This window comes from Plectrocnemia conspersa, unplaced genomic scaffold (assembly GCF_051122295.1).
Source record: "Plectrocnemia conspersa isolate PC_06_02 unplaced genomic scaffold, ASM5112229v1 ptg000001l, whole genome shotgun sequence".
NCBI lineage: Eukaryota > Metazoa > Arthropoda > Insecta > Trichoptera > Polycentropodidae > Plectrocnemia > Plectrocnemia conspersa.
Window position 1 is genome coordinate 23,539,181 of NW_028277165.1, and position 16,653 is coordinate 23,555,833.

General features: G+C 29.2%; 1 protein-coding gene across 1 annotated transcript in view; it reads left to right on the top strand.

The window, feature by feature from the left end:
• LOC148239291 (uncharacterized) overlaps nucleotides 1–16,653 on the top strand; it is a 126,949-nt gene that overhangs the window by 67,208 nt on the left and 43,088 nt on the right. The window contains exon 3 of the mRNA XM_088181402.1: nucleotides 5,996–6,104. Coding sequence (XP_088037528.1) covers nucleotides 5,996–6,104 — 109 coding nt within the window. The remainder of the gene's footprint in view (nucleotides 1–5,995; nucleotides 6,105–16,653) is intronic.

A 16,653-nucleotide genomic window follows, 5' to 3' on the forward strand; every position in this document is an offset into this window, starting at 1 on the left:
TTCCAAATTTGGATAAGTGTTTTATTTTTTCTGCCATGTTTCATCTGTATGGACCTAAATTTTATATTTTTCTGGATTGTTCCACTAAGTCCTGTTTTCTTTTGCGAGTAAAACGCTATTACAAAAATTGTCAGCATAAACACGGTGCCACTTTTCTGATATGGGTTTGATACATTCATCACCATGTTTACTAATCTTTCTGCATTTTTGGTGTATAATTTGAAATTATAAATATATTCGGTATCTGATTCTGAAATATAAACACCTTTAATTATTTTGATGTAGATATTGTATTGATATTTTAGTAGTTTTCTTTAAATGAAAATTTAAGTATGAACCTTTAAATTGCCAAGCATAAATATCGATTTACAATATAACACGATAAAAAATATATCTTGGGAAAAAAATAAAATGTATCCGATTTAGGCATTCGATTACAGCGATTAAAGTATTAAAAAGATTTTATTAAATAATTTAATAATATAAATTATTTAACGATTTATAAAAATAAGTTTAAAATAAAAATCTTATAACTATAATTAATATTTAATTTTTGCTAGATGAGAAATTTATGATTTTTTAGACAGTTATTCAGTAATTAATAAAAAAATAATTTTACATTTTATTTGGAAAGGAAATGTGTATAGATCAAGAAATGTTTATTTAGAGATACATCTTGTATACAAATAAAATTATTTTATATAATTTTGTAATATGTGCTGAATAATTAAATTAAGCAATTAAGTCTTAAAATTGCTTTACACTTTACAGAAAGAATAGAACATATTTAGTATATTTTTATTGATTGAACTATATTAATTTTGTTTATATATTATATTAATATTTTAACAAACAACATCTTGCAATTCGAATTTGATCATATATATTTTTGAGATGTGATATTTATATTGCATATGTACTAGAATAAAGGGTCATTCTCACACAAAAAAGAAGTTAACCCATTTACACTTATGGCCATCGATGTCTCTTAACCGAAAAAGGGCCGAACTTTTTTCTCCGAGAAATCATACTTTTGTACTGTGCTACAACTAGGGTTCTCAATCGAACATTCGATTGTTTGAATGTTCGAATAATTGATTTGTAAAATATTCATTTTTACTGTCGCAAAAAAAAATTTGAAAAAATATTAGAATGAACCAATTTATATACTTGAGCAACATAGCTAGTCGTTTTTATTATCTCAATATACCCAAGTGACTAGTGCCGCTCCAAAATCCATGTTTCTTTATGCTTCTTTTCGTTCGATGTGCGAACCAATGATACGCTTCTTGTCAACAAAAAATGCTTTATGCATTTGAAAAACATTTATAAATAGAATGTTTATCGGCCATATCTACTATGACCGAAATTCGCAGAATTAGTTTGTTGAATGAAGCAAAATATTAGGAAAGCCTACACTTAATTATTGTTGTGCAACGAAAATTTTTGTGAAGTTTGTGTTACTTTTTTTTTGTATTTGTTGTTTCAAGACATGGATATTTTATTTAAATTAGTTCAATAATTTTATTTCGGTTAATTTATTTCTAGTTATTTTTTTTAAATGCAAATCTGCACAAAATAAAAAGCTTTTGTGTATACGATAAATTCGATAAAATTATGTATTTAAAATGTTTTATCAATTTTTCTGAATTAATTCAATCGCAGCTGATCTGAAAAAGCTTTTGACACCCTCTGCTCAGTAATTCAGACAGCATTGTAATATGTATATTTTATAAAATTAAAAAAGTTTAACGACTATGAAAGTATAATTAATGAATATTAAAATAAATATTAATAATCAATAATTATTTATTAATTAAATATTTTTTTAGGCATTTAATTGCTTTTTTGTATAAATTTGTTAAATAAATTATTATCGGCTTAAACCGAGAAAAAAATACGAATATATTCGAATTGTCGAATACCAAATCCATTTTTTATTCAATATTCGAATAGTTACTACGAATAATTAAGAACCTTAGCTAGAAACGACCTAAAAGTAACAAATTAATATCAGGATTAAAATTACACAGTAAAAAATACTCAAAATATGAATTACTTTAAAATATTGAAAAATACACATGCAATAGTTTCACATTCTCCAGTAACACTAGGGTTTATAAAAAAACTGACTTGAAAAAATTGGTTTTTAAATTTAATATTTCCCAAAACTCGGCTTAACCTGGTTGTTGATGTTTTAGAAAAAAAATAGAAAGTTCAGTTTTAATAGCTACAAAAGGATTCAGATTTTAAAAGCTTAGTTTATTTGATTACTTTATACAAAAAATATATTTTAATTAAGAAATTGGTTAAATTTTATTCGGTGTCTCTTTTTAAGAAATATGTTTTTGGATAACACAAAAATACTTTTTCGTTGGGTAATGATATAGGGAGTATAGTTTTTAAGGCAGCAAATAAAAGTTACAAATTTTAATTGTAGACTCGTATATGGTAGAAAATTCGGCATTTAGTGTTTTTGAATTAGATGTTTTTTTGTGGTTTCTTAAGAGACCTTTTTATCGATTCTTCCATGGTTATTTTAAGAGTAACGCTCTGATTAATTTCTTTGACACGTTCATTGTCGTTATCCGTTTGTATACAAGGATTCAGTTATATTCTGGACAATATGTTTTACTTTATAACGATTATGTATTATGTATTCAAGAAATTCTATTACGATGTTAAAAAATATATATAATGCCATTTTTGTCATGAAGCCCGGATTTATTATTTTTCCAGGGCCCGGGTTCGCTCTCGGCGGCCCTGGAAGTAGCCAAGGTCCATTCAGGGCGAAAGGACATTGCTTATTGTCGTCGGGCAGCGGATTATTATTTATTTGAACAAAAACTGTTGGAAATCTAGCCTAAATTTGGACGAATCGTCTTTGTGCTTGGAAAGCGAATAATTCGATGAGCGGGTCCTTCACGTGTACACAAAATTTAGCACGTGAAATATCAATTTAATTAACCCAAAACATCCACGTGAAGCTTTTGGGGTTTGATATGATAACATTTTAACTAGATTTTAGAAACACAATTCGGGGTTTGATCGTTGAACAAAAGTTCAATTAACATAACGCGCTTGAGATAAATTTAACCGCACACATTACAATAATATAATACAGTACATCGAGTGAGAGAAAACGCAGCGTTATTTCATTATGAACGTATATCATTATCGTAAATTGTGTTTTCGGATGTGTGTTCAGGATGTATGAAAGTGCATGAGGGAAATTACTACATTGTTTCGCGCGCACATAATAAAGGTTAATTCGGAAATGAAACTTCGCACCACAGCGTGTGTTTATAAATCAAACACAGGGTGGGATATGTGTGTATACTGCGATTTGTTGGTTCGCTTTGTGGCTTTGTTTGGCTGTGTAGCCGAACGATTACGACATTCGCCAAAATGGAAAAGTGGACACAGACGTGCCACATGCATGTAGTTGCTACGTGGGTACAGTCGTACACTATTAAACTGAAATTGTTGTGACCCGAATATAAGATAAATAAAATAAAAAATAAAACTGGAGAAGACTCAGCTCATTCGTCAAGCTTGAGAATTTCATAAAAAATCTGTTCTTTTCGCAATGTAGCGATTGTGATTCAATTAGCTAACTGTATGTATTTTTTTACGCTCCCACAGTATTTTTTATTGAAATAAAATAAATTTCAAAATTGTTACTTTTTCCGTAACATGGACATTATTTTATTGTATTATCTGCCGCACACGCACGGATCTTCCCACCGGATTTGTCCGAGATAGATGTCCGGCGGACAAATCCGAGCGTGTGTGGCGTTAAAAAACACCGATGGATCTGTCTGCCATCTGTCTATGGTCCGTTGAGATTTAAATAAAACTCTTTTTAAATGCTCAGAGCAATTAAAATATACCCTTTCACTATTTAAAGACGATAAAGTTATAATGTTTATGATCTATATAAATGAAAAGTGATTGATCGTATTATTAATTATAAAATATCAGTGTTCGAATTACCGGTGTATGCAATAGCGCCATACACATGTAAATATAGACTCACACATGTACACGTTCCCATATGCACGATCAAAATGCGTGAGACTGGCACAACCAGATTATTATTAATTAACCAGATTAATAAAATCTGTAAGTTTTTGAATCAGAAATTTTAAGGACGCTACGAACTAACGTATCGTATAGAACGCCTTATATCAAATCGAGTCATCGACGGGATTATTTCTGTTTAAAACACCTTCATAATTTTTCCGTATAAGGGGGTCTGAAAAATGTGATAACGTGACTCTTGGATATGCTGAAAAGTAGCCAATTATCGATCGACCAACTTGAATATATGTGTAATGTTTCTGGTGTACGTTAATATATTTTTATTTATTTAATTAAAATAAAACTATATGAGTTAGAAACAATAATTAGTACATTTAAACCATACAATAGTGTTATGTATTTAATTCCAGCAAAATAACAAATTATATTGCATCACAAGATAATGTAAAAAACAATTAAACTAACATGTTGTAAAAATATAATGACATCAATATATTATACATAAACATTATTATGGTAGCTACAACTTATTTTAGGTATATTTTTTATTGTTCTAAATTAGTTTAATGTGCGATTTTTATGGTTAAATATATTTTATTTTATCCTATTGAATTGTAAGTTAAATAAAATAAAATTTATATTCAACAGCATTCTACTATACGTATGCAAATATAAACATTTACATTCGAGTATGAATCGAACATGTCCACATACGCTAAATCCTATTTGCGAGATTGACTGCGGTTTTCGGCTTTTAACCAAAAGATTCAATATACGAGTTCTACTTTTACAACGTATACGTATGTACATACGTTGATAAATAATCAACTGACGTGAGCGATAATTTCTAATACACTCGAAAGACCATATTAATGTTTGTTTTTAGAACATAAAGAAAATTTATTGAACGTTAATTTGTATCCAATGATAGTTGCGTTGACACAGCTTTGCCGCTGTGACAATTTTATAGACTATAGTAGTTTAATAACACTACTGAAATACCCTTTAAATTTTAGGGAATAGGCTATAAAATCACTTATGTGTATATAAAAATATATTCGTGTAAGTTAAAATAAATTATTATGCATTACCAACACAGCGAAATTGACTTATCGGGCTCTGCGACGAGCAATTTGTCAACTGTATAGAGTTAATTGCATATAACGCGACGGATCTCGGCGGAAAGCTGAATGTGCCTTATTCAATATTAATTAGTCATATCATAAAGTTTAATGTCATACGAAGTTGGCACGCGGGGCGTATTAGAGGAATTGCGCGTTTATTTTGCGTTGATTGTGTGTGCTTTATATGTATATTCGATTATGTAGATGTCGAGGTTGAAATTAACAGAAGTAAGTTTCGAGTAACTCTTCAACGTAAAAGCCGTCGTTCGATGTATGCATACTGTAGGAAATAAATTATTCAGAGTCAACGGAAAATATTCTGAATTTGAGTGAAATGAGAAATCTATAATTTATATTTTATTATTCATTTATGAAGGTAATTGTTCATATGTAATGTATAAACAATAATAATTTTAGATGTACAGGTTGTTTTAAAAGACTGTTGATCGTATAATTTATTAAAATTACGCATGTAATGTATAAATAATAAATCAATAAATTATTTAATAAAATTTAATATTGCCTCTTTAGCTGAAATATAAGATGAGCTTTTGTGATGTTCAAAAGTTAGATGGCCCCCATTAAACAATTCATTGGCAATATTATTCAGTCGCTTTAACTTCGGAAGCTTTACTTTTTAAGTATTGACAAATATCTCAATTACTTGAAAGCATTTTAATATGAGAATTGATTTCATTATACTTTGTAAGAATAAAATGAAGAATAATTTAATGTAAAAATATGTAAAATTGTTTATATTTTTATTTATTAAAAATACTATTCTTTTTAATGCTAATGTAATACTCAAGTAATTTTATTTTTTTCAGGTTTCTAGGGGAGTTTTACGCTTAGTTCCATCTCTGGAGGAGACGGCAAACGCCATCGTGGCCGTCGCCAAAATGCTCAACTGGAAATCGATAGTTATCATCACTTCAGGTATGGTTTTTTTTTTGTAAATAAAAATATACATAACTGAAACTCGTTCTGTTTATGTATAAGCTTATCCTGTTATTGCTTTGTCGTATGCTCGGCTCGTAATCGATTCTGTTAAACTTTCGCGAAGGTTACGATCGTACGAGCTTGTGACTTTGTAAAAGTTTGTTCTGGATACGGCGTGCGGTGCAACTTTTTCTCGAGAAAGAAAATAAAACGAGCGAATGAGAGAAATTGACGATTTTCAGGCTCGGTGGACCGCAAAAATTATTTTTGAAAATTTAGTACCCACTTTAGGTGGATGTATAATTTACAATATGCGACTCGGTCCGATTCCACGTATAAAAGATTCGTAAATTTCTATTCAGGGATGACCCATTTGTGGAGTCAAATATACTAAATGCATAATCGATAGACATATTTTATAGATATATTTAGGCAAAGGCTGGAATTTCAAAAATAGTCGTTAGCCTATAAATTTATCGGTTAATGAATTGAAAATCATGGCTTCCAACATTTGTCAAATATAATTTTATGGACATAATTAAGTACTAATTTATTTTTATTAACGTAATTAACTTTATGCAAGTTACTCTCAAATAATTAAATTTAATCTGAAATTGTATACGCTCACTTTTAATTAAACAACAGTTAGCCTGTTATTATTATATTAAAATAATTATAAAAGCGAGCACAAACAACATTCAATAACAATAATTAAGTAATTATTATTATCAAACACATATTTATGTACTGAATAATATATTGTTGTTGTTGACATTGAACTGAAAAAATATTATAACATAAAATTTAGAGAACAATGTAATAAGAGTCCTAAAAAATAATAATAATGGCCTGCAATTGTTTTGATTCTGATCTGATTTCCATGACGTCATCATTACCTGGTCTTTGGAAATACACAAAAGTCACCCAAATTGTGCAATAATAACTATAGACCAGTAGCAAGTCTCTTTAAGTTTTGTTAGCTCTGCTAAATTATCGGAAATAATTATCCCTAGACATGTCTTTAATCACTTTTGGTAAGTTTTATTGGATCAACAACATGGATTCCGTTCCATTCGTTCTACTGTTACTAACCTTTTGTATTTCACCAAACGATGACAACGATGATTTAAACTTGTTTAGATGCATTCTATCTGTTTCGATGGGCTTTGTCAAACCGTCTACCACCAGATTATTCCTACGATCTCAATGAGAATATTTTAGCTTGAAAGACATAATTTTTGAGAGCAAACGGAGGTTCTCTACACGTTAATGATGTTTGCGAAAAATATTCCAAGATGCTCAGAATTTTTATGAGAAACGGGTTTCGCTTTGTCAATCCATCAGTTATTTGCGTTCTATTTATAACAGTGTAATAAAGAGAAGCGATACTCTTTATTACAGTGTGCGCGAAAAAGTCAGAGTTTAGTGTTACCCAACTTCAAAAAGAATTAAGAATCACGGCTCTAACACTTGAGTTCGCAGTATTTTTGAATCGGGATCTAAAATTTGTAATTCCTGAATAACCAAATACTACCTCTTAATCGAAAAATGGCATAAAAGAGTCTTGAGATACCTTAATAAGAGGATTTATCTCTTGTATACTTATTTATTTCTACTCATGTTAAAGGTGACATAAATTAAATTTAAGTTGTTAATATTATAGAATAAAAAATACGTAAATACTGCATAACCCTTTTAATCCCAGATAATTTTGCCTAGCATGCGATTTTTTTGAAAAATTATTACCTTGCATTTTTAAAATAAATTATGCTATGTTTTAAAAATTTAAGACTTTTTTGTCTATGTTCAATGATGCTAAGTAATAAAAGCAATAATATTTAGTTGTTTCAACAATAAAAAAAGATCATATTTTTTACTTAAAAAAATAATAGATAAATCAAGCTTGCTGTAAAAAGACACCCATAAACACATTTTAATTATTACTTATTTTAATTATGTCTTTTAGTACTTATTATTAAATATTTTTCTATAAAAACGTTTTTTTTTAAAACATACATTTGGCGTAATTTTTTTAAATATGTTTTTTATTTAAATATAATTATTAAAACTTACTTATTGATAATATTTAATACCTATGTATGTTTAGCGAAGCATATTTCATGGAGTATTTTTGTAAAAAATCTTTTAATGGAGATATAAATGTTATTAGAGAGAATTTCATGTATGTAATACCTGTTTTTGTCTTCACTTCACCAGCCATCCTTGTCATAAAAGGTGGCCGATAGGTCTTTAGAATTACTGGAAACTGTTAGTTACCATTAGACTTGCTTGAGATTAGCTCACTCTCATTTTTTAATATTAGTCTAACGTCGGTAAGTCATTTAAAGTATGTGGATTAAATTTAAGCTTTGAGTCTAGGAGCAAGCCCAGGTATTTAATTTTATTTTTTTATTTTACATTACTGCCCTGTTAATTTTGGAGTGGCAGTGTACAAGATTGTCTCCGAATCATAAATGTAACTGACTCTGTTTTATTATGGTTTAATTTAATTTTTTACCTCTCGAAATATTTATTGAAACTTTCAAAAGATGTTTATTTACCTCAAATAGAAACAGTACGACAAATGCTAGTATTGCAGGACTTTTAGTTCCTAAGCATCATTAAAGTTCATAGGTCGCAATGACCATAATTCTATTCCTTTGATGGTATATTCGATAGTGAGGTCACTGGTGTGAATGAGAAAGGTCTTACTCGAAATTGTCAAAGTGAAGGTAGAATAGAATGCTTAACTTTATATACTATTTGAATTAACTACAACCATATAACAACTATATTTTATTTGTTTCGGCTAATACATGTTTGGCATTAGACCAAGTTATATTTTATTTAATCAACAAACTTAATTGGTTTATTAAATAAAATATTACGTAAATTGATTAATTAATATAGAGCATATAAACATAGGCCTTTCTGTTAAAATTATAAAGGACCCCTCGAAGGGCAAAATTAAGGCCTACAAGATTAGGGCCTAGCCCACGTCGGGTTTACGGAAACAGCTCGGATTAATGACACGTGAATAAGCGGTCGGTGTTTTGATATAACGCCTTTGTGACGGTAGTAGTGCTAGTGCTGTAAGGTTAGCTAACTCACGGGAAAGTAATGAAGAATTTCTACTTTCCGACTATGAAGATTTATCTCCGCTCGCTCCGTAAGGAGTTTTCCTCGCTAAAGTTGTCTTTATTTATTTGTTTTTTAGTTAGGAAAGCGTAGTCAAGGCGTGCCCCAAAGTCGACTTGTCTGTGAAGTTTGCAATAATGAGCAAAATGGAAAATAAACGTACAGTGATAAAGTTATGCAGCTTATCCATGTATTGTGATATAATGGAACATAGAATATTTACGGAATATATCACACTATTAAAAAAAAATACATAATTTTGTATTGATAATCTGAGGAAATGTATCAAGCGCGTACGATGAGATACATTCCCTTTCGCTCGCTCGCGTGTTAAGTGACGGGAGTGAATGAGAGTTAAAGAGCGTGCGGAACGCATGTAACGCACGCTCTCACTCATTCTCGTCACTTAACACGCGAGCGAGCGAAAAGGAACATATATCACCATGCGCGTCTGAAATATACCTCCATATGCACCCCTCTACAACTACTGTAGAAGTACCTCTTTTAATGTAACGTAAAAATTAATTTGTCTCTCGTATTTATTTCTTCAACGCGTGAATGGAGATTTTTACAATGGAGCTTCGTTCTGTATCTGAATGACAAAACCATATTTCATTATTATTTCATTGCTTTCCGTTCGCATAAATCATATTTACAGTCGCGTTTATTAAATTTTCATATAATTTGATAAATTTCTCCATTGTGCTACCTTGGCGTCGCTTGTAACGATCACACTGTTGCAATATCCAATATTTATATAATTTAATTTGCATAAATATTAAAATAGGTAGAATAAATTTTTGCTATTCGTAAGAATTTCATTCTTATCGTATTTTGTAAAAAAAGATTATTTATTTAATAAATTTTTCAATGTTATGTACTGTAAGAAAATTACAGTTTGTATACATTAGTGGACTCTTTAAAGAGCTCGTTGGCCAAGGATAAGCGTTATTAATCCTGCTCAGGTTAAGCTGTGTTAAAATTTTAAACACAAATCCTTTGATAAACGACAGGATCATTTCAGTGTGAATTTTTTATGTTTATGTTTATAGAATAACTAAATATTTCACTAAAGAATAAAATAAATAATTTCGCAAAATGTTTCATTATAAATTATGTTATGTTCCAATATATATATTTAAGAAAATAATAATAAAGAAGAATTGCATAAAAGTAGAACACACTTTGTGATTTTATATATATGTTTTTTAAAATCATTTTTCTATACTACATTGAAAGTTGTTTGAGTGTAGTTAACTAAAACATTCCAAGCCTTCCAAAATTCTTGAAAATCTATCATATATATATTCTGTAGCTCCTTAGGAGCTAATACATTTATAATACACGATTTATAGTTACGACTGATTACCGGCAAATTTTTTGGCTCATTTAGAATGCTTATTACTGTAATGATAATATAGCAAAATATAAAAATTATTATATGAAATAGGAATATATAAATCGATATAATTAAACTGATATTTATGTAGTACTTTCTAGATAACTATTAAAATAACCGAGTCTGTCAACACTCAGTGCACTTAAAATTAAACCAACTGTTTGGATTCTGGGAAGGAAATTAAATCGGTCGCAATTTCCCACAAGACCGGAAACGAGAGATCGCAAATCTAGCTCGAACGTGTTCTTTCGTTTATGTTTCACGTTACACGTTTAATTATTTATTATGGAATAGGTATATAAATGCCTAATGTCTTATATTTTTTAAATTATTAACTTTAATTTTTGACAACTATGAATTATAAAAATAAAAATAAATTAATCTGATTAGTTTGATATTAAATATCTTTGGAAATACACAAAAGGTAACCATATTCATAAGAAGTGTTGTTAGTACCTTGCTAAATTGATCTAAATTGTTCTTCAATTACTTTTGGCAAGTTTTGATTGACTAACAGCATGGATTTTGTTCCGTCCGTTTTATTGTTATTAATCTTGTTTCCACCAATATGTTCAATAATTTCTCGATACGGGAATTCAAATGGACGTTGTACATTTAGATTTTAAAAATGTTATCTACAACGTTTATCATGAATTATTATTAAAAAAAGTGTCGAATGAGTTTCTTAAAGGTTCAACCTGGACCCCTTGTTTTTTACGTTATTTATTAATGATAAATACGGCAGTTACAAATAAATTTTATAGCTACGAGGAGCTGGTCCAGTTCGTATCATTTAATTATATTATTTTTTTGTTAATTATAAACATTTTTTGTGTGTATTGTTTATTATTTTTTGACAATCATGACGCATTGGTCATGATGTCATAATTTAATTTAAATAAATATAATGTTTATACAATGAAAAACAATTGCTTGTTACCTTTTATTTCATATCGTGTTCTTATTCGGTTAATTAATTAAATTTGCTTGTAATTTAAATTTTGTTACGAAGCAAAATCGAATTTTAATAATAAATACCCAGGAAAATTTAACTTTCTAGACATGATATTGTGGCAGTAATTGAATTACGTTTAATAACGGTTTGTCGGCGTTGTCTTTAAGGCTATTGTAGATTATTCACAACTATTGTTGTATTGTATTTTATTAAATAATATATGTACACAAAATATTTGTAAGATAGCAATGTCGTTATTAAAATAAACACTAACATATATATTTATATTTTTTTAGTTAAAATATATATTTCTTAAAAATAGAAACATACAAGGAAGTAATATAATTGCATTGATACTGAGGCTATAAATAATAATATAAATAAAACATTAGTAAGAGATTCTTTAAAAAGTCACATTAAAGTCGATAATACACAACCTTAAATAAAAAAGGGGTCCATCTATTTCATGAAAATATAAATTAATGTTTAAGTTGTCTGTAAAGATGCTATTTATTAAAAAATTATACTTGCATGTTTTTAAGCAGAGTAAAATAAAATATTCGGAGCAATATAAAATTACATTTATCCTGTTACCATTAGCCTTAACTTATCTTTATGAGACTGGTTTTTCTACAGCATATTTTGTTGTTACGCGTGATACAGTTACAAGTTATTTGTAAACATATTTTTTTAAGAAAAATCTGACGACGCCGAGAATACTCTTTCGCTTTTAATTTAGGAGTCATCAAAGCATCCAACAATTTTTGCATATTCTTGTAGTTTTATCACTAGATTTTTTGTTGGATTATCTGACGGTTTTATTTATATTTTTTTTATTTTAAGGGCTGCATCGATAGCTTCAGGTATGCGAATTATCTTATATGCGTGAATCTTCACGTTGAGTTTCATTTAAATATAGTTCCTAATATAAAAAAAATATATTGCATTGTAGTTTTCTCAGCTACATCGTTTTTCCTTTGAAGCTAAAGTACCTATTTTCAGCGTAGATTTTCACACGACCGATTTATGGTGTTTGGTGTCAAAAACCACTTCGTGTTTTATATTTTCGCCACGGGCAAACACAATAAGGGAGAAGTTGTTCCGGACGCGACGACGGCTCAGATCTATTTGTAGTAAAGTTAAAGTCGAGTTCATATATTAGTTTGTTTGTTTGTTTGTCTGCCGACGACGTTTCGTAATATCGGAGCTTTCGCTTAGAGCTTTGCGCGAAATTAATTCCGAATCGCAACGCAAACTATTGTTTTATTACCTGTGAGAAAATTGTACTGAAAGCCCGCGCTAACCTAACCGAGTCAATATTTTTTTAAAGGCTGTAGAAAAATATTTTCCCGACCGTTAACTTATTTAACAGCACAATAAATTACCGGGGATGATAACATGTATAATGTATAAATCACGATATTGAACGTATCAAATTCGACATGCGGTAATAAAATACGCGTTATCATATTACGCGTAGCCCTCGGCGTCGCCGTATTATATTGATTCACAATAAATTTAAGAGTGTTTAGAAAAGTATCATAATTATTCCACCCCAATGCTTTGTACCATTTTTTTGGTTCATTCTCATGTCTTATTTATGGGACTATTCTATACACCTACAACACATGAGCATTCTTAGAAAAATAGCCACCATTAGGACGGCGCATTTCTGAGAGCTTGTAATATAATATTTTTAAAATCCCCTTTTTGACTTAAATATCTTTAATTTAAAGACTTATTTTCCATTAGTAATACAATATGCCGATGCTGTGATTTTTAAAAGCATAAATGGGTTTGTTATGTGTTTTATTATATGCTATACAATCCTTTCATTATTCTGAAAACTTAGTCAATATGTAAATATATATACAGGCCTGCCGAGAGGAAGGAGAAAGGGCACCAATTCACAGGGCCTGACTCTGGAAAAAATCATAGTAAGAATATATTTATAAAACAGTAAAAATCGACCTCAAAAAATAAATCTGAACTGAAATACAGCTGTTTGAAATGTACGTACTGATGTATTTTAGGTATAAGTTCCTTCAGATCTTTTTATATATAAAAATAAATTGCTTTCAAAAGCACTCAATTTTTAGGTAGTACTATCACAATAAGCATTATTAATAATTTATTTATTTTTGGACGTTTAAAAAATATTAAACATTATGGTGAATATTCAACGAAACTTAGGTATTCAATCTGAAGTTTCAGATTGAATACCTAAGGAAGAAGCAAAATATATACTGAAAAATCACCAACAGCACCAGCTGAATAATATAAATTTAATGATTTTATAGATTGTATTATCTGTAAATTGACAACTGGATTTAATGTAAAAATAAATAAATAATAAATTCAGTTTCTTGTGGTTATTCCTAAAAGAAAATCTAGAAAAAACAGTCTCGAATCTATCACAAAAATATTTTTTAAGATATGTCATTTGTCATATTTTCACTAGTAGATATATATTTTTCCCAGTAAAAATATAAATTATCTGGCAGGTGCTATTGAAATTATATGATTTCAACTTTTCAATATGCAATATTATATATATATACATACATATCATTATTTATTTACAATCCGATGTATAAATGTTACAGTAAATGTGTATTTTTGGTAAAGTTATATTTTCACTAGTAAATTCCAAATACATCTTCACTGGTAGATATATAGTTATACTAGGAAAAATATAGTTTAAATTAATATGTTGCGCTAAAATGTCTATAAAACTCAATTTGACAGTTGCGAAACGTCCATTTGTTGCTTAAACCCAAACCTAACCTAACGAAAGTTCTAAAACTAATTATAGCTTTAGTACTTTCATCAGGTCAAATCCAAAATACAAACTATCAGGGAAAAATAAGCGGAAGAATAAGTACAGACAGACATCGCATCTCACATATTGCTCCATAGTTTGTCTGCATTTCGATATTACACTATATTTTAAAAATATGATAGCTATCTTTACCGATATTACTATGCCCTTTCAATATAAGAGGACTGATTAAAGTTTATTTAAACCAAATTTTGGTCAATAGGAGAGCGCAAAAACAATTATCACTTCTCAGAAGGCAAAAATTCAGGTCAAAAGCAATAAAATCGTGTCGACGCCGTCGCAGTGGGAACGCTCGGCAACGAGCGTTCCCACTGCGACGGCGACGGCACGATTTTATTGCTTTTGACGTGGATTTTTGACTTCTGAGAAGTGATAATTGTTTTTTTGCGCTCTTCTATTGGTAAAAATTTGGCTTAAATGTGCTTTATATTGTTATAAAGATTCTTAATATAAACGCTTGATAATCGAGCGTTTTCACCGCGATTGCACGATTTTATTGCTTTTGACTTAGACTAGAAATTCACTATATAGCAACACTGAGCAACAAAAAAAACACGTATAAGAATTAGATAAATATTATGAGTAATTTTTTTTAATAATTTTCAATGCCTTTTTAAAATATATCGCATAATATATGATTTCAGTAAATATTTCGCTACAGTGCCAAATTTTTATATTTATTTGTAGCATAGAAAGGATGATCTCGTACCTATCTTTATTTATTCAAAAAATTATACTACGATATTAAAAATATATAAAATGCCATTTTTGTCATGAGGTCCGGATTCATTGTTTTCTCATGGCCCGGTTTCGCTCTCGACGGCCTTGTCCACAAAGACTGTAGCAAAAGCATTGTTAATATTTTATAAAAATATGTATAACAGCAGCGGTGACATCAATATAAATAGTTATAAATTATCATATGAATTTTAATTTATAATCAATTGCTGTCATTTTGTAGCTGGGGCCGATTTTAACATTAGTAGCTCGAACCCGTAACCTCTGTGTTACCAGTCTGGATCTTACGGACTACGCTATCCCGATTTTAAGGTGCGGGCTTATTGATCTATCCTAAAATACATACACGCATGCTATTTTAATATAGTAACACGAGAAGAAATGGCATAATATAAGGCAAAACACTATTGCGGAGCTTCTATGAAATTTGATCATTCCAAATATGAAATTCTCGCCGAGGGAGGTGTTAGATTTCAGAAACAATTTTCCCTTCGGTCTTTTTCCATGTAGACGACGTCATAATTGCGAAAGTTTCAGCTGAAAGGGATCCATTACACCTCTGTAAACGACAACATACACTATTGTTATTTTATATGTATAATAAATGCACGCAAGCGATAGTGGTTTGTAAAATACATTAAATATAATACATATACATACATATATAATAATACATTTGCTTAGGACTTTTACTGCCTTAGAGAAACGATATGTTTAGTGTCAAAATATACCCTTCTACAAAACATAAACATGCTGAAAAGACTTGTTTTTAGATGTAATCTAAATGTACACGAATATATCTTATAAGATAAAATAATACTTGGCAAATAATTTATACGGCAATTATTTAGTCTTGTTTAGGAAAATTCAATTGTGCTTAACACTTTTCAAGTTATTTTATTTTATATAAATATAAAGTAGAAGGCAATGTATTATATATTTAATACTAACTAAATCGAATTATTTTCGGAAATGTTTTTGGGTGCATATTTTATAAAATATACTAAAATAAGGATAATATATAACCGGAAGTACAGGAAGCGTATTTCATATATACGTTCGAAGAAATAATGGACCTCGTTCATATTCGCTTTTAGACTACTATAAATTTTAAGTGTATAAAACAGAACATATAATGTTCAGTTTATATTTCTATATAATAATATGGATTATGCAACATTATAATATCATATATAAAATTCATGGATATCATCGGCTTATATATATATATTTTATTTTGTATCTGGATTTGTTTGGAGTATGTATGTTTCTGTGTTGGAAAACAAGATTCCTCTAATTACTATGTTATATGATGTGGTCAATATAATTAGCCTGATACCGTTGTCGCTACTGATATTATGTAAACTGTATTTGCTTATTGTTTGTTGGGCAATTGTATGTCGCAACGGTGGCTAATTTTTATATTTATTTGTAGCATAGAAAGGATCAACTATTTATTCAAAAAAAAAATATT